This window comes from Atractosteus spatula, chromosome 12 (genome assembly GCF_055471065.1).
Source record: "Atractosteus spatula isolate fAtrSpa1 chromosome 12, fAtrSpa1.hap1, whole genome shotgun sequence".
Classification (NCBI taxonomy): Eukaryota; Metazoa; Chordata; class Actinopteri; order Semionotiformes; family Lepisosteidae; genus Atractosteus; species Atractosteus spatula.
This window is the reverse complement of record NC_142717.1, coordinates 31,294,622-31,314,775: the sequence shown is the minus strand read 5'-3', so window position 1 is coordinate 31,314,775 and position 20,154 is coordinate 31,294,622. Positions and strand designations below refer to the sequence as shown.

Below are 20,154 nucleotides of genomic sequence, written 5' to 3'. Positions count from 1 at the left end.
GGATTCTACTTACGTGCTAAATGGACAAGGATTTCACTTATCATCTAACATACACTAATTCTTGTTCATTTCGTCTTACTTCATACCATTACATCTCAGAAAACATTGAATTGATAAGTATACTGTAAGCTCTTGTGGTGAATTAAGAAAAGACCAGTTTTGATTAATCAAGGTATCATGTTAAATATTTTTGTTCACAAACTGGTTCTCTGCACTATATATGGAAGACCTATACAATACATATTATCTGCATGCTAAAGGGGTGGTACTTTTAAGTACTGGACATAAAGGGTTTTAAACTATGTCTCATGCTTATGAAAAGGACTCGGGGTTTTTTAGCAAGTCTCCCCTTGGTTTGCAACCTGAACTCCCGATGATGCTAAGCTCTAATGCTTCACCATTAATGCTTGAATACTGTGTTCTTTTATTCCAAATTTTAATTCCCCCTGTCATTTTGCTCCATTATCATCGGCATATGAAGAGTGGAAGGCCGATGTTTATTGACCACCTAGAAGAGCGAAGGTCAGCTCTCTCATGAAATTATTGACTGTATGTGTCTCTGTCATGTTGTTTCTATGAGTGCCTCTCATCGTCTCTCATGTTTCTGAACACATTTAATGTCAAATCCTTTCTTCCAGTGCAGTACTCAGTCAGCTGACAGTGCATGTTTTATCTGTTGTTTCTACTGTATGGCTCTATGGTACTAAACAAATATTTTGTTAAAAACCTGAATTCTGATACTGAAGACTTACAGACAGTAAATGGCTGTAAAAGAGAAAAAAATTAAATAATGTTGATTATGCAGACCTGTGAATTCAAATTTTGGTGGAAGCACTTTTGTCAGAACATAATCTTTCCGGACATTATAATGGGTCTGAGTATTAGATGCAGTCACCTGTTTGCTATCCATCCATCTTCTATCTTCTGACTTATTCAGAACATGGTTGCCTATCTGGGCAAGCAACAGGTGCAAGGCAGGGTACACCCTGCAGGGACACCAGTCCATCATAGGCCAGACAAAGACACAAACACATACACCTTCACACCAGGCCCAGTTTTCCCAGAAGCCAATTAAACTACCTTTTTGTCTTTGGATTGTGAGAGGAAACTGGAGCACCTGAAAGAAATCCACACCAACACAACGGAAAAAATACAAACTTCATGCTGATGCCACCCCAGGTCCGGAACTGAACCCAGTGCCCCAATATTGCAAGGGTGCAGTGCTAACTACTGAGCTACCTTGCCACTCATATATGAAAATTATTTCAGTTTCAGTATTTCAGAGTTGTTTCTGAATTGAATTGAATCTGCATGGCTGTCGATCTGTGTACAGTGACTGAAATACCTATTCTCTCTGAAGGGGAATACAGAACATTGCAGTATTTGAATTTCAGCATTGCTAATGCTGCAGTCCAGGAACCCAATCCTGAAAAAACAGACATTTCCAGATGTTTTTTAGGGTTGCAAAAGCACAAACCTAGACGTCTAATAATTCTAGAAATTACTACTTTTGAGTTTGGGTGTTGAAAGTAATTTGGAGCCATTTTTGGACCCGCAAGTCAGAATTTTCTGATGTGTGAGGGTTCAAACAGAGAGCGAAAGAGCTCTGCTGTGTCAACATTGTCAGATATGGATTTTTCCTTGCTGTGCAGTGATTCCTACACATTGTCAAACAGCATTTAACAAGAGCCAGGAGAGAAGAGCCCACAACTTTTTTTCACATTCCTGTCTTCTTTAAATCTGTTATTCCCTTTCATTTTCCTCTGCACTCTCTCCTGCTGGTGTGAGGGTGATACCGTTTCTAATCGTACCGCTGTGTTAAACACATACTGTATTCCTGAGTAAGAAAAGACAGGAGACACAACAAATCATTTCGGGTGGTATATCTGGTTGGCGTAGCGGTGTCGGGGTGCCAGCGTTGTGGGTCAGGGAGAAGTTCAATGTGTTTTCCAGCTGGCAATAATTTATTATATACTGTAATAGAGAGAGCTCAGTGGTATAACTGTTCAAGAACAAATAAATAAATAAAACTGATTTGCTTAAAGCAAGCTGTTATGTGAGAAATTAGTCATGTCATGATTTAGTGCACTGCATGCTCATTTATTTTTGTGAGTGTTTAACATTTTACAGGATTTTTTTATGCTGTATTATTTATCTTTTCTGCATGTGCGTTTTCTCTGAATCTTGAAGTCATTGACGTACTGTGAAGGCATGCTAAGATCTTAGAAATGGGCAAACCTTAGTTCATCCTAAACTCTTCATGTTGTCATCACATTTCAAAGAAAGTGTTTTCTGTGGAGGGTAACCCTAGTTCACACCATTGATGTGTTGATAATTGATTTTTTGGTACGATTAAGGACTGAATCACATACTTCTTCAGTATAGAATTGCTCTTATGGTTATTAGAATGTGCTGGATTCTCTTAGGCATTAGGCAAGGTTGCAGTGGAAAATGCTTGGCGGAAATTGTGTGTTGGTCTTTTTTTTTTCTCTGCAAAAGGTCTGATCTGTCCATGTTTGGTCATTCTACTTCAGAAAGTGCTATCTCAGATCTAGATGTCTACATAACAAGCCCCAGTGCATTTAAATGAATCATTTATATGTCATAATAATGATGACATTATACAGTTTGGGGATATTTAATTTAAAATTCCCAGCTTCTAGTAGGGCCTGGAGTAGCAACTTGACCTTGTCTGCTGGGCTCAGTAGGGCGCTACCTGGTGTCCCCCTCTCTTCCAGGTGTGGCAGCTGCTGCAGAATGAGGCCCAGAAAGGTCCGTAGTGAAAGCAATCAGCCTCTGTAAAAGCTGAGACGGGTGGCATTTCTTGAAGGTTTTTAGTGACTCAGCATTTAGCATGGATATATGCTTGACAGCAGAACTGGATAGCTGCGAGTTTTCAGGATATGTTTTGGCTGTCTCCCTGGTGTTTGTTTCACACCTAGGCTGCTGCAAAAATGTGTCTTTTATTTTAAAACAAAAGATGGCATTCAGGTTTGTGTTTTCCTTTGTATATTGGCACCAGATTCAAAGTCCAGCAATATCAACCACCCAGTAATGAGAGGAAATGTAACCTAATCTGTAATCTTAATGCAGCATGTTTTTGTCTGTTTTATGCTTTCAAACATAGGACCTTACTTTGTGAGTAGAGACCCTCGGAGATGTAAAGGTGGTCAATGTCTGATACAGTACAGTATACCAAAAACCGTGCCTAAAACACCTGCGTTAAAAAGTTACCCAAATGACTCTTAATTGGGCAGAGACCAACCTGCTGCTGAAGTGGCATAGAAAATAATCATGTTTTGTGCCTTTGACAGGTTAGGATTAAAAATACGACTGAGATTGGGTTAAATTGATGATTTTCTTTGGAATGAAACCCAAAATACAGGAGATTTTAGCATGCAGTGCGAATCCTTTCAAACGTTTGATTTCTGACCATTTTGAACAGGGGCGCACAACAAAACCACAGAATTGGAGCAATATTTTTTTCTTGATGAAACAACAAAGAAACGCCTTTCCTGCTTTTCAAATACATCCTAAAATGCAATGAATGTGTCGCGAAATGTCTCGGTGGTTTTGAAACCCTAACCCTAACCCTAGCTCGGGCTCTTCTAGAGCATACAGGTATTCCAAAAACCGTGCCCAAAACTCCCGCGTTCAAAAGTCGTCCAAATGACTCCAAATTGGGCAGAGACATACCATACAAAGCAACCATTTTCCTTTTTAAGAGAGCCTTTAATGCGGTATAACTAGGCGATGCCTCTTTAAAATGTAGCCGCCGCGTGAGATATTGACTGCTCAGAACTGAAGCGGTGCTTCACAAATGAAGAGATCATTGCTAAAGAAAACAATTTTAATTTTGATGTGCATACCTGCAGTATTTCACTACTGCAAAGCCCTGGAGATTTATGAGTTGTCAGGCAGGCGTACTCAGAACCAGTCCAACTAAACAAGATGAAAATTCTGCTCCGTATAACTAATGCAGTAATGGCAGCGGGTTCAGATTTTCAGTTTCAGGACTGAAAGGCCTTTTGCAATGGAAAGCTGTTTACTAGGAGAGTCAGTTTTGCAGACTTACCCCTCACATTACCTTAGTAAGAAGCAGGAGAGAAGGTTTGATTTAAACGTTTTTTTCCTTCTATTTTCTGAAGGAAAATTGACTTCAGAAGTATAAAATGTGTACGTGAATGTGCATTGCAGATCAGCCAGCAGTAACCCTATAACCATGGAGGTCTGTTTAGAGGGTTTTTGGATACTTTTACTGGAGAAATTGAAGGGACCTGTTTGGTCTTGACTGTCACATTAGCGCAAGTTACTGTAGATATCCGTCAGTCCTTTGTGTGCCACAGCAGAGAGTGGTTTGTACTGAATGCGTTTTCGAGTCTAGTTAGTAACCAGGAGGAGTGTCTCGATGTGAGGGTAACAGGTTCTGTTAAAATATAAAGTGGTCATGCTGTGAGACTCATTTGCCTAGCTCTGGTAAGAAATAAACATTGCAGAATGCTTCTGTTGAACATCAAATAGAGCTTTGAATAAAATTGATTTTGCAAATCCAATGGCTAGCATCACACCAGGACCCTGCAGTTAGCCTGAAAATCTGTTCTGCACATAAGTCTTTTGTGTTCTGACTGTTAAGATATTCCTGCTCTCCATCAAGCGTGAGAAAAGAGAGAAAGAGAGAGAAAAACATGATCTGAACAACACACAGTCAGCGATCTGCAGGGCTGATTGTCATTCTGGATAGGAAAAAAAACTACTGTTTAATGATGACAGTTTGAATTAGTTTTGTTTTGTATGTCTTTGCAATCCGATTTCCTTCTTCTGATCCTAAAACCTCAATTATGCAGTGAGGCCCTGAATATTGTGTGCAATCAAATATAAATATGCACTGTGAGCCTGATAAAAATACCGACTGTTGTTCATTAAATCTTTTGGAAGAAAGATTTAAAGCTACAAGGGTGTATCATAGCTTGCTTTCTCTTTTCATTAAAGTTTGAAACAACAGTGTTTGATCTGTTTCTTTCAGAAATGTAAAAACCTAAAGAGCTTCACTGACTCCTAAGGTGCTCCTAGGTTTATTAACTGTATAGCAGATGAGGAAAAAAATCAATGCGTACTGAACCACTGACTGAATTTCAACTACCACAGCTGTTTAAAGTTCTGAGTGCATCAGCTATCAAGATGATCTGCTATGGATCGATACTATAAAATGTAAGTTAGTGCCTTCGCTTTGGTGTCTTATAAGCGATTAACAAAACAGCTGCTAAATTGTCCATGAAGTCTCTGAAAATGTTTATAGAGAGCAGGTCTTCTTTCAGCCACTAGAAATTCATCTCCTTATTTTCAGAACACGTTGATTAGCTTTGTTTAGTTTGTCTGCGTATGGTTTAATGCTGCTGTAAGAAAGAGAGAAACATTTTGCGGTGGAGAGCTTTCCAAAGTCAATTGTAACCAAAAATCCATTTGGGTGGACATAAAGGACCCATCCACATGAAGAACGGGTGGCAAGGTGACCTTACTGCACTGCTGCGTGACAGCAGCTTCCACAGCACGACGCTCAAGGGAAAAGAACTATGGGTACAGGAAGAGCCTCATTGACTTGTACTCGTTCCCTTTATCTTTATTCAGCAGGACCTTTTTAGTTCTGTAGCAGTTCGCCAGCCAACGGCAGCAATACCTGAAACAGGAACACCTTTTTAACATCTCTCACCGTTTCTCATCATTTCTCCCTTTATCTTCGGCGTTTTTGCCTGTGGCTCACTGCAGTACTGCCTGTGTTAAACACAGTAGTTAACCTTTGTAAGAAGACTTGGAGACTACCTATAATATAAGTTTTTATCTTGGATTAAATCAGATTTGATTTCTTTCTTTCCGTGAAAGGTATGGTATGGTTCAGTTGTATCTGTCAGTCACGTCGGTCACTCATCCCCTCGCTGAGCGAAATGAAGATGCGAAATGAAATGCCGGAACGTGGCTCACACAAAAAAACGTGCTGAAGTTCTGACTCTGACAGAGCAGAAGGTCTGCTTGAGTTCATGGCCCTCCTGCTTTCAGACAAAAGTAGCCTCTTATTTAGTGCCCAAGTATAGCATGCTGTGAGCACCTACAGCTCCCTGTGCCTAGCTGTCTCCAGCACCGCTTGCCGACTGTATTAGGATTCCATGGCTCATTAGCACCGCTGCTTTTTCAAAGTGAGTTTTTATGGAGATATTTTGCTGCTTTCTGGAGCGCGGGCGGCGGCACATTATTAAATCCAACAAGTGTGTCTTTCAGCTTGCCGACTCCTACGTCCAAAGCCACCGTGTGGTAACAAATTGAACGTTTATCAGCACTGAAATCAAAACAATCAAAACCTTTTGAACCCGTCTCTGTAATCATCCTACAAGGTACAGTGTGCTGTGCAGTGATTAGAACATGTGCCTCATAGACCGGATAATGGCCGGAGCATGCCACTCAGTTCTCATTTCTGTCAAGAGCGCCGCACTGTAATTCCAGGAATTACTGGAATTAAGCATTATATAGTGATGTGTCGAAGAGTAATGAGTTATCTTGTGACGTCATTCTATTCTAGATCTATTAGATTCTATTCTAGAACTATTCTAGATCTTATCAATTAAAGTTATAGTGATGGGGAGTGGCAGTCTTATCCGAATGGCCTTCTCAGTTTTCATCATCTTCAGTTTTGAGGTGGAATCCAGTTGCTAATGCTGTTTGATTGCCTCATAGTTCTCATTGAACAGTAGACAACAGCTCCACTATAATATATTTGTCCTGACTGTCCTGCACGCTTGGATGTGCTGCTCTTCAGTGATTCGTAGCACAATTCCTAGACTCCATAAAAAACAATATTTTTTTAATTGTTCATTAACAGACACTCATTTCTGTGGACTGGGGTGTAAAGCTGTTAAGTGAGGGCAGGAAAATGATCTATGAGTAAGCCTCCTCCGAGCTGCTTTAAAAACCATGAGTTTCACACCTGAAATTTTCATACAGGCAGGTGTCGGAATTGAGATGAATTTCCACATTCAGCATTAATCTTTTTTCATTAATGGTCGTCTATGTTTGGTGATTTCGTTTTCCTTGAAGACACCTTTCAGAAGTAATTAAAAGAAAAAATGCTGTCAAAAATTAGTTTTGAAATTTAATAGTTACAGTCTACCTATAACTTTGAGTTTTTATTTTGGATTAAACCAGACTAATATTTCTGTGAAAAGTATTGTATGGTTCAGTTTTATCTGTCAAATTGGCCACTCATCCCCTTGCTGAGCTGTATGAAGATGTGTAAAAATACTCTTGATCTTAATTACTCTTGGTTCTTCACCACCTTTTCTAGAACCAATAATGTAAATAGGGAGATGTTTGCATTTTAGAAGTAGAAGGGTAACGTGGACATACAATTAGAATACTAAAATCCATGCTTTGACCTTTGCATTGAAAAACACTGCTCTATAAAGCACAGTTTACTCCTCACTGCCCTGGGCTTGTTAAATTAAACCCATTGGTTGCCCCAACATGCTAATAACCATTTACTTTTAAACAGCTGTCAGACACAATTTTTTGCTTTTGAAGTACAGCGGAGCGCACATCTAAATCGTCTTTTGCTCATCTTAATAACTTCAGATTTAAAAATAAAAAACATAATTTTCATGCGTGCAGCACAAACAGAGTTATTGCATTTGTGTCATAGTCAATTTTAGCTGTCGAAGTCCATGTAATCACACAGCGTTCAAATCTTCAGAATTGCAAACAGGGGAAATGACACATGGATGTTTACATTAGGAGCTGTATTCAAGCCAAATACTTGGGCACAAAGGCAAAAAAAGAGTCTTTTGTACCATTTCCATCAGATGATGAATTCTGTGTCTCAGGGGCTCTCCTGCACTGACTTTCATTACACACACTGTGTTCTGTGTATAGCCTGAACAAAGGTGTTCACCCAGGTGGACACGTTTGACCTCCTTTGCTCTCTGTGGTGGTTGTTCTGTTCTTGGCTTCCTGTCCAAAAACCTAGGTTTCCTAAAGATTTGTAATGTCAGGTGGAAAGTGTGGGAGTATTCTGTATGATGCTCTGGTATAAAATGTCTTTTAAATGCAGTGAAAATGCTGACAAATGCAGCACAGCAGTTACTGTACCATACATACTATACTGTAGATATTTGATAGAGCTACTGTATAACATTTGCTGTTATCCAACTGGATTAAGTTGCCACAAATGTTCCTTCAAAAATATTTAGAATGTTAATATCTGGATTAAACCAGGGAGATTTCCATTTTCACAAAATTGGAAGACCCGCCATCCCAAGGTCTCCATCAGGGAAATGTGTGACGGATTTTCACAAAGTTGTCAAGGTCTCCACTTCCCAGTGACAACCAGTGCTTTGTGATTTTTCCTGCCACTGTAGCTACAGATATTAACTGTTGACTGTATTTTCAGACATGGTTGGTTGTATAGTCAACATGTAGGGTGTTGCCTATACAATGCCAGGGCGTTTCTCGAAATGAGCAGGGGTGTAACCCCGGCGTCCTGGCCATATTTTCCATTGGGCTTTACCAGATGGCCTCCTAATAATCCCCATCTCTGAACTGGCTTCATTACTCTGCTCTCCTCCCCACTGATAGCTGGTGTGTGGTGAGCGTTCTGGCGTACTGTGGCTGCCATCACATCATCCAGGTGGAGCTGCACATTGGTGGTGTTGGAGGGGAGTCCCCATTACCTGTAAAGTGCTTTGAGTGGAGTGTCCAGAAAAGCGCTATATAAGTGTAAGCAATTAATAATAATAATATTATTATGTACAGATTGTCCTGCTGTACTAGACGCAAGACTACCTAAGAATATTTCTGAACTAGAAGCGTTCTGCAAGGAAGAGTGGGGAAAAAAATCAAGCAAGGAATAGAAAGACTGTTAGCTGGCTACAAGAAACGTTTGGAGGCAGTGATTTCTGCCAAAGGGGGTGATACTCAAACTTTTGCACATGCCACATCTACTGTTTTATTTTTTCAATCTGTTAAACTCAGCAAATAAAGGTTGCGTTAACTTCTTTTCACTTAGAAAATCAACAAAACACGTAATTTGGCCGGGGGTGCCAGAACTTTTGCATACAACTGTATATTTAATCAGATGTTTGTGTCAAGCTGAAACTGTACAATATGAATGGGAACTTATTGTTGGGCAAAAAATACAAATTTGAAGACAGTCAATTATTACATCTGAAATGGAGTTCAAGTGACTTTCATCCATCATGTGCGGTGCTCCCATGAAACATAAAGTATGGGAATCTGGTTCTTTATAGTGGTTCTGTAACAACGTTATTATGGCTTCTGAACTGAAATTAAGCTTCTCTTCGTAACGATTCCAGCACAAGAGCCATGCAGATTGAATCTGTGTGGCCTGTATGCTCATCCACAAAGAAATCTGGGCACTGAAGGGTTTTCAACCGGTCGTTTCACTTGAGTACATTTCACTTACGTGAAACCTGCTGCCGGCTCTCCTGAGGGAATTTCTGAGAGTTTTTCGCCTGGAGATTTGAAAGGGTAAAATATCAATTTGTAGTGCAGACTGCAGACAGTCTTTTCAAATTTCTAATAATGCTAATTATGACATTTTTGGTTGTTTGGCTTCCAGTGCTGAAGGATAAGTCAGTGGGATTTATTAACTAATTACCCAGAATTTCTAAACTGTGCTTATTGATCCTTAACTTTTAATCCTCCCTCTTTGCTATTACAGTTCTCTTTGGAGTCCTAACTGATACCAGACTTGATAATGCATACAGTGGGTTGGCTTTTTTAACAACATGTACATATAACAAGGTACAGCTACTGCAAGCATATTCTTATTAAGGAACAAGTGATAGGTTTATTCCATGCAGAAAAGAGAAGAAAGAAAACACAATGTTTCGGCCTTGGAGCCTTCTGCTCACACCTGAAGAAGGCTCTGTGGCCAAAACGATGTGTTTTCTTTCTTCTCTTTTCTGCATGGAATAAACCTATCACTTGTACCTATTACTTGTTCCTTTGCAGCCTACGCATGCTGACGCAGCTACCCACCTGAACTACTACAGGATATTCTTATTTATGTGCTTAGCAGAGGACATGCTAACACTGGAATACAGCAGAACTGAGCCCAGGACCCCTCACAAGGTATAGTTGCCTTGTGAGGGGGAACAGACTGCAGCAGTCCTATCTGGAAGGTTGTGGATGAACTTCAGTTGTTTGCTTGAGAAAGGGCTGTCTTCTACCCCTTTACCTCCATTGCTCCAGTTCACCAAGCCAGTATTGTTGGGGGTACTCCAGTTGGCTGGTGTCCACGTGGGAGCTGAAAACCTCAAACCACTTCAGACCCCAGGATACACATTCTTTATACACTATGTGGGTCATATGTGGCCTGCTTCCTGCTCTGGGTTTCCTTTCACTGTATGTGGAGGTTAATGTAAGTGGAGGATTCAGCAGTAAATGAAAAGACAAGGAGAGTGAATGGGGCCGTCCCACAAAAATTGAAATGCAAATGTGTGTGTCGCAAATATCCCGGAGGATCTATTGGGTGGTGATCTGCCATGTCCAGCAGTGAGTAGCATAATCCTCTACAGTAGATCTCCTGTTTCTGTAACATTTCTAACCCTCTCCTGTGTGCCCATGGGAGTGTAGTTCCATTGGCTTTAAAACATTCCAGACAATGGTGGTTGAGTTCAGGAAGTGCCTGAAACATGCCTTCTTATGCTTCCTTCTTTTTGAAAAACCATTAATAATGTGTTCACCAGATCTCCTAGTGCCTGCCATTCTGCTTAAGCCTCCTGTATGTCAGGACTCCTACCTCTGTGGCCACCTTAATTTTCACAGAGGCCTTGAGTGAATTATTGATTGCATTAGGCTTCATGTATGATAAATCAGTTTGTGTCTCCTCTAGATGTTTAAAGCATAACTTACGCTGTCACAGGGTCCGCAGAACAGCGGCGCTCAATTTATCTTCTAGTCCGTAATAATAATCAATAAATCATAAAATACGATGGATTGAGAGGTACAGACATTGAATCGCATAAATGCTTTCCCCCTGAAAATAGTCATACTGCTAACTCTTCACATTTTCATCCAGGGTGTAAATTACTTGGAGAGGTGAACATTCTTCAAAACTCTGAATTAAAAAAAACATCCAGCATTCTGCAAATAACATTCCTGCTCTTGGAGCTTTTTAAAGTCATATTACCTAACTGAGTTACTGAAAGCAAGCAGATTTATATTGCAATCATTCCTGGGGACCATCAATACAATGTTAATATGTTATACATTGCATATTTTAACAATTAATCAATAGCTGAAATAATCCGTTCAATGAAGAGATCCTCATCTCAGTTTAAGAAGTCGCAGTGGACTTTTGAAATGGGTGGTTTTTCTCCAGGACCAGGGTTGGACCCTGTAGTGGGTGAATCCTGTCAGGTGTCAGTAGGATGATGGGTCTTGCAGTACACACCAAAAGTGTTCTGTAGGGTGGAGTGGTTTTCTAAAAGGCTGGTGTATGAACTATAAGATCTCTGCTGAGAGGCTGCAGATTATGGAATTCTGGCTCATTTTTTTATGGGGTGAGCTTCAAAGATTTTGAGTAGATCCTCATTCAGATGCAGTAGCTTTGGACTTTCAGAGGTTGCTGGCTTCAGCTCAAGTAGGTACTGTACTTCTGTTTTATGTGGTCTGTTTCATAAGTGATTCTGCAAGCACCTTAGCGGGTATTCTTAGAAGCCAGACTCAAAGGCTATTTTTTAAATCTTTTCTTTCAATACGTGGTACACGTGAAATAAGGTGAAACCAAGGTACTTGTGTCACCTGTTCACCATGGACCAAGGAAATAATGAGGTACACGCCCAAACTGGACAATGGGTGTCATCTGCTGGCCAGTGTGCCAACATCACTAGGGTTCTGCGCAGAGAGCTTGCGGTGGTGACTATGGAGGGGTCTCATTATGGGGCTCTGTTGCTTATAGCCTGAAATATAGTATGAAGCTTGATACTTTCTTTGGAGATCCACTTTCACATTCAAGCATGATATTTCTGTGTGAAAATTTAATATCTTTTAAGTTGTATATACTTCATACATACAGCTCCGCCTCTGGGGAAGTGCAGTGACTTTTCTCTATTTTTGTCTACTGCTTAGCATTTTAATTGGAACGTGTACCCATCTGCTTTATGAAATAGCCCTTACAGATGTAATTTCAGTATTAAAAATAGTGTTGTTATGCTCTGCAATGCATTATCTGTCTGAAAATTTAATTAAAGCCTTTTCATTTATCACATATGTGATAGTTCAAGGTGTGCCAGCAGGCTGTAGCAAGGCAGGAATAATAACAGTGTTTGGGATCAGTGACAGTAACCAGCAGTTTCCAACTGGGCAGCAGAATACAGACACTTTTCAAGTGCAAGAAAGTGTTTAGCTGTTGGGACTTGCATGCTGTGTGATAGTGGAAGTGAATTTGGAGGTTTCAGGGGAAATTCTCTGTGGACATCAGCCCACGTCCCATAAGAGAGCTTTGTAATTTGCCAGGTTTTCACAGCTAATAATGTGGTACCAAACAATTGCTGCTTGAATTTCTCACTACCTGTAACACACCAGTTGTGTGGAAATGGATCTGTCCAGACGGGTGTGGAACAGGAGAGATGAGTCAGTGGTACTAAAAACTAAGATGAAACCTGATTGATTCTTTTTTTGTAAAATGTACATTCCTCACGTAAGAAGATAAGAATGTTTATAAACAAAGAGGAGGTCATTTGGCCCATCTAGCAGTTTGGTAGTTAGCAGATGAGATCCAAGGATCTCATCCAGCTGTTTCTTGAAGGAAGCCAGAGTCATGGCTCCAACAACATGGTTGGCTGGTTTGTTCCAGACTCCCACAGCCCCTTGGGTAAAGACGTACCCCCTGTTCTTGGATTTAAAGGGGAAGGGCAGCGCTGTTTTTTTTATTTCAGGGTTAGAAAGAATGGCCATTGATGAGCATGTTTCAAACCACAATGAAAGTAAAACACACACAGTAACTTGCAACACATCTAATTTACGACACAAAAAAAGATGAAATGTCCAGGTATGCGCCGCGCCATATTACTGTCATTGTCTGTGATTGAGAATGAGGCAACAAAACTTCCAGTCCTGCCTGTGGCCCTTTGACATTGTTAACAAGCAGGCTTGTGAATACATCTCTTTTAATCCAATAGAAATGTTGCTCTCAACTTTGAGATGGCTTGCTGACAAATACGACTTGCTTGTTAATTCTTCGTGAAAATCATGTTGGATCATGATCTTGCACAACCTGTATTTATTCTCTCACACATTATATTACATTAGTCATTACAGTGAGCAGGAAGGGAATATGGTGACCATACAGTACTTTAACGATTTAACATATACAGTAGTACTAGTTCACGATTTTGTGCTTTATTCAGAATTTGTAAAATTTTGCGATACCTTCAATTTATTTTGTTACTGAGATTTGATAACCAGTCTGAGAAATTGGGACCGTAGTTCCTCTTTAAATGACTTAAACATAGTTTCCTTGAGCTCTTGGCTCTCATTGGAAAGAAGATTCTGTTAGTAAACACTGCCAGAGTCATAAAATGAAACCAGCCCACCTGTAGACAGCTGCTGTAAAAAGACAGTAAAAACCAGAAGAGGTTGTTTTGTTATCTCTTTTTTACATAACGTAGAACAGTAACAATGAGAAGGAGGGATCAAGGACAATAAGATGTTGGCATAAAGGTGTTTTGACATTAATATTAATTAAATTAAATAGTAAATGTGAGATTCCTGTTCATATTATCTGTAAAATTCTAGCTAGATATATCACTAATGTTGTTTCATAAAAATCTGTGACAGTGTCTTTTTTTAAGAGTTACAAAGTCATTTCTTATCATTGTTATTATTATTTCCAAAGCTGCCGCATTGGTATTTAGCTGTCAAATGTGCTCTGTAGGTACATCCCAGAGCTGTGTGAACTGTTCTCTGTGGTGTCAGTATTTTTTTCTCTTGCATATGAATTGGCTTGGATTCATTATTCAGCTACAGTTTGACGATGCTAATAACAGGAGTTTAAAAAAAAAGATTTCAGTCCGACAGCTCAGAGCATCGAACTGGATATATCTTTAGAAAATAAATAGGTGAAAGTAGAGACTGTGAACAGCAGCAGTTTATTCCTGTCTTTTCAATCACTTCAGCCATAAGAAGGATTCAGTAGGATCCCTGACCGAAAATACAGTACAGTTGAGTGATGCTGCAGTGTTCTGCTTATTATTGTAGCCCTGTCACGCATCTGTTGGTTTAAGAAAGTATGTACTGTACACTGCTGTGCAAATGCTGTTGACATTTTGCAACAACTATTCTTTATGCTCTTGTTCTTTGAGCACAAGCATATTCATGCCATGATCTTTTCCTTAAGTCTTTTCCATTTTGTTTGATGTTCACTCCTTTTACTGACATTTACTTTCACTTTTACTTTGAGGAGATCTTTTATATTGCGGGATAACTAGATGCCTTCCTACATGTAGTTAGTCGATAAATAAGAAATGCCATTCACTGTTATTTCAGAGAGTATCCAGCAGTCTTGTTTTTTATTTTTAGATTTACAGCACTATAACTTTGAGCACAAGCCTCCAGAAAAGAAAATCATATCGTGTAAGAGGTGTTAGGTTCATCTGCAAAGAGCAAGTTTCATATTTCAGGTTTTCCTGAGCGGAGTATTGTGAATGCTTTGTCTGGTGCCTTTTCATGCTCAGATTATTTGCACACAGATTGGTACTGACCACAAAATGGCATCATTAAGTGCACATTTTGTATTTTGCAAAGCCCATTTGTTTTACACCAGAGAGAAATGCCAGCTGCTGTTTTTGTAACAATAGCTTTTGTGCAAATCATAGACTGTCAACCGGCACATTTAACATACGTTTTTATGAAATAGCAACAGGAGAGAGATGTCATTCAAACTAATTGTCAACTGTTCCCTTGCTTGTTATGTTGGAAACAGCAGTTTTCTGTTTTGTGCAGCTTAGATTTTACATTGTTATTCTGATTTTGTAGATGCTGAAGCCGGATAAAAACTCTAAACCTATGCCAATCTATTATTGTCTAGACAGTCTATAATCACTGATAATATATAGATCGAGAACCAGCCCAGCCTGATCTGATCTGATTACAGCAGACACTGGCTCACTGCAGGTGAGAATGCTCATTCTGTTTCTTAGTGCCCTCTGTTTGGGACAGGGCAGCTTTCATACATGGAGAAGCACAGACACAGCACCTCAGGCAAAGAAGACTTCCTGTGGAATCTGCCTGATGAAGCAACATAATTTCTTAAAGCACAAAAACAAACTGCCAGATGAACTCATATCGTATGATATGAACCCAAACTGCTGTATGAACTGCTAGATGGCTCATGATGGAAAACGAATGGAAGTTTCATTTGTTATTACACATAATAACACATAATAAAATTAGACCCTGACTACACGGTTTTTAAAGTTTCCATGGAAGCCTTTAAAAGAGTGGAGGTGTCATCCCTGATGTTCCTGACAAATTCCACTTTGTGGCTTGAACACTTGATTAACCGGTGCAGCAGTGTCTCACCTCTCGACATGATAACACCCAAGTGGGGCAGATGGGAAACACAATAATTAATGATTGCAAAGTCATCACAGCACATGTAAATTGTGTCCACCGGAAAACTGTGAAACTCTGTATTAAAAAGGGAAACTTGAACAGCAAAGTGGGGAAGTCATTTCCACTGCCAGTGTCTGTGGCCCATCCCGCTCACTGTCAGCTAAGGGGAAAGTATTGCTCAACATTGGCATTAAGATCAGCAGTTCTCCACCTCTTGTGTCTGGGTAGGATAAACTACCCAAAATGAGTGTTGGAGAATACAGTATGATTGAGATTATATTACGTCTCCAAGGAATTATTACTCTCTCTGAAAGCCAATATCTGATATAAATAGCTGAAACTATGTGGTGATAACTCTCTTAGTACAGTGATAGTAAATGAGTAGTGCCAATAAAAGTAAATGAATGGAGACCTGGAAATTGAGTTTTCGCACATTTGCCAAATAATAATTCATTCTAATCCTTTCAATATTTCATAGTGCTCATATCATCGAAGCATCCCAGAGTATTTCAGTTGACCCACTTCGTCTACCACAGAAGTGCAGAATTCTGGGTAAGGCCTGAGAATCACTTCACCAGCTGAATTACCATTTACCAGGGTTAATACCCCTGTTCTTATGAACAGTGCCAAAGGATCTTTATTGACCAGGTAGTCAGTAGCTTATTTTTGCGTCTCATGTGAAAGACAACTTCTTCTACAGTACGGCCTCCCTAGTCACCATGCTGAGGCATTGCTTTGGAAATTCTGGTCTGTAGGGAAGAGTGCCTGCTACTGGCCCATCAACAACACAACGTTTGACAAGTACTGACCGGGTCCAGCCTTTGCTTAGCGTCGGAAATCTGGCAAGGTCAGGCTACAAGGTCAAAAAAGCTGTGCTGTTGGTACTTTCCATTTCCCATTCATTAGTTCAGGAAAGGAAACATGTTCCTCATTATACTGAATGTCCAGCTGGGATTCTTCATCCTCTTGACCTCATAAACTTCTATTTCAAGTCTTTTTCCATGCAGAATAGTTTTGGCTCATGGAACAGGTATCTATGTGCTTTGCTTCCCATTTCTAGTATGAATTTGTAATCCGATGTCCTTGTCCTTCAGCTGGGACATGCATCATCAAACCTTCTCTGCAACCATTTCCGTAGCTGAAAGAATGCACTGTAGTGTGTTTATTTATATGTGGCTGGGTTAGTGTCGCTTGCTGTTCTGACATTGTTCATCTATGCTGGCATACATTAAAGCTGAATACTGAGAGACTGTGTGGAGAAGCGTCTTTTATCAGATGGCTGAGAGGTGTAGCACCAAATTGATTCCCCCCGAAACGTTCTGAGGCCTGAGAAGTCTTCAGAAGCTGCATCTATGGTAAAAAAGGGCGGGACAAAGGACACTGCAGAGGCACAAGATGGATCGGATGTCGCTGCTCAATGATATTAAGAGGGAATGAAGTGTCTGTGGTAATGACTTATGTCTCTTACCTAGAGAAAGTTCGTATCCCTGTGTCACTTTTAAATGTGTATCAGCAGCAAGAACAGCGTAAAAGTGGAGCATCTATAATAACACGCACAAGCCAGAACACACCAGGAAGTAATTATTATATAAACCTGACAAATCTTTCGCGATAAACCATAACAGCTGTCTGTTTGGGAGCTATTAGAAAATACTGTTGGAAAAATTGTACATGATTACCACGTCTAACAGGAAGGATGGCAGGTTTAGTCATACTGTATGCGTTACAGTTCACAGGTTCATGGTCACAGTGAGATCTATTAATGAGCACATTTTATACATTTGACAGCACATCATCCGTAAAATGGACTGTTGATCAGCTGTGTGCAGTGTCCTGTGTGTAGCTTCAGTTTGCCAGTGCTTGATAGCAATAGCAAAACAAGCGTAGCATTCTGTCCGTGACCAGAGAACATCATTCACAGTGCAGAAAGGGTCGATGTGCTTTTTCTTCTGCATGTGAACACGGCAAGCTGAGGGGTACTGTTCTTTCACTCTAACCCATCATTCGGTATTATCATTTTTTTGAAGGTCCATCACTGCTGACAAACAAGTGTTGGGGTGATGCGTTTTGAGCCTCTCTGACCACCCTCCTCCCCATTAGGGTATTGGGGTGATCACTGTGCTCCCAGGCCTTCTCACACAGTCAGCGATTCCAGATTGGGTGGGTGCATTAAAAAAGAGAATTGACAGTTCTACACGTTGGAATGCGGTGTATTCACAGGAAATATGGTAGCCTTGATTAGTTACCTGTTCACGCTTGGGTATGAGAAGTTTTTGAGGCTTTTTGTGGAAAATGTTGTACTTTTTTTGTGTACAGTAGGTTCACTTTTCTGAGTCTCGTGTAAAGATCACTTGAAACCTAATTAAGATTTTTCTTACAGACTTAAATTGGCAATGTTAATAGGTTTGTGTGAACATTTTGACACCAAGAGATAAACCAAATTCAGGTGTGACTCTCCTTTAAGGGAAGAATGCTTGTTTAATCCCCAAAATACTGCTTCTGAGCTCATTTCTCCCGTAACCACTCAGTATCTGTAAGTGTCAATTAATTCCTCAAAACAGGTTTGGAGCTGGGAGACTTTTTTTTCCATTAGAAAGTAGTGCTGAGAATTAGGCAGAGTAAGGGTTCCCTTCCCAAGCAAAGTTAATTCACAGTCTTTTAAATGAGCCAATTATATATCCTTCCAGCCCCTACATTTATTTTAGTGAGAGAGAGCCCGTAGGAAGTGGAGCTCAAATGTTCTGTGCTATTCAATAAGTCTAGAGCTTATTCTAATCTTCAATTTGTTTATGGGATTTTCATACAGTATAAAGTGAGCTGTCAAATCAAACAGCTGTGTTGTGTAAACTGTGCACCTCGGAGCTAGAAATTTTAAAGAGCAGCACCCTCCCAAAGACCCTGAACAGCTTCATCGAGCTCATCGCCAGGTCTTTCCACTCCTGACAGCCATCAGAGACTCCCATGGCGGTCTCCTCACTAGCAAGCTCTGGGTGGTGCACTGGAGCACTTTTCCCATACTTCCCTTTGTATGTGTGCCGCAGTTTTAGAAGGGTTACAAAGCAGTTGCCAAATACTGTACCTTTGCCAGCACCTCAGCGCCGATGCGGGGTCAGAAACCAGTTCAGCAGATTAAGCCTCAGCTGGGGTCTTCCCGCTGTAACCCGCGCTTTGTTCCTTGTGTTTCCGAAGGGGCCACAAGCGCAAGCTGCAGGAGGCCAAGGAAGGAGACGACGACTCGGGCAGCGAGTCCAGCAAGGCGTCGAGTAACGAGGACGAGGAAGGCAGCAGTTCGGAAGCGGACAAAATGGCCGCCGCTCTCGAAGCGGAGCTCAATGACTTCATGTGATGGGAACGGCCCGCTGGTCCCGGGGGGGAGACTTCTGCTCTTGTCGTTTCAGAGCCGCGAGGTCGTCGTTCATGTGCGAAACCCCACAGTGGCCACCCTGTGTGAATGAAATGAAACCAGCAGTGTGTGTTTGGGGAGGCTCGGTGTGTGTATAGTTATACGGCTAGAATAGAGAATTTTAGCAGTTTATGTGAAATATTAAAAAAAGGAGAATAAAAGCTGTTTTAATGTTTTATTGTGAAATAAAATAGATGAAAACTTGTTTTGTGTATGTTTTATTTGGGTTACTTTGTTTTTTATAAATGTAAAAAAAAAAAGAAAAATGGTCAGGTATGCCAAAGAGTTTAAACAGGGCACTTCTGAGCCTGCAACAATGTTTTTTCCTGCTTTTCTTTCTGTTTTTAATGAGTAATTGACATTGTATTTCATTACAGCCACGTAACTAGCAGCACCATACAGAAAACTTTTGAATATATGGAAAAATTAGATTTTTCAACAGTAACCTTAACATATGAGCCAGATTTGTCTACCCATGATAAAACAAGGTTCAACTATAACGATTAAGGAGTGGGTACTCTGGGTTTATCCTACCTGGTATTCTCCTTGTCTTGTCTTTTACGAGACGATTGTGGAATTTTAAGATTGTAACAGCTGCTGCACTATGCTTTCCAAAAACGGGGTTCTGTAGAGTGTAGTTTTTCAGTTTTGCTCTACTCAAACTTTGGATTTTGAACACATCACTCTCTGATCCTTTACTGCCATACAGTGTGGTTTCAGCCCTTGAGCCTGAAAAAAAAAATCTGCCATCATGTTTGAGACTTTTTGTTATTTTGTTTGAAATGGCAAGACTGATGTAAAGTTTTTGTATATTCTATTTCATATTTGACCTCCAGGAATAATTCTTTTCATTTAATAAAGATTTGTTTTTTAAGTGCTGTCAGAATCCTGTTTTTTTCCGTTTTCTCTGATAAAAGAATGATGTTGGTGAGTGACTGATTGAGGAACAGGAGAATCGGATATTGCTTGGTCATGCATTTATACCTGTGTGAAGGGAGATAAAGCACCTAGCAGTAAAATATTACAGTCTCTGAAGAAATGAGGCCCTCCTCACTAGTAGGGTGAGGCAGAGGCTGGTGACACACCAGAATGGAGGTAATATTCAGCTTAATGCAGACCGATGAAGCCGT

General features: G+C 40.3%; 1 protein-coding gene across 5 annotated transcripts in view; it reads left to right on the top strand.

Moving 5' to 3' along the window:
• The window catches only part of ctdp1 (CTD phosphatase 1), a 129,777-nt gene extending 109,875 nt beyond the window's left edge, over window positions 1-19,902 (top strand). For 2 of the 5 annotated variants that reach the window (XM_088929296.1, XM_088929295.1), the window contains exon 13: window positions 18,811-19,902. In XM_088929296.1, coding sequence (XP_088785422.1) covers window positions 18,811-18,967 — 157 coding nt within the window. In that variant the 3' untranslated portion in view covers window positions 18,968-19,902. Of the gene's footprint in view, window positions 1-16,099; window positions 16,229-18,810 lie in introns of those variants that run through there. The other 3 variants (XM_088929293.1, XM_088929292.1, XM_088929294.1) reach the window with 2 other exon arrangements.
• Window positions 19,903-20,154: the final 252 nt, after the last annotated feature.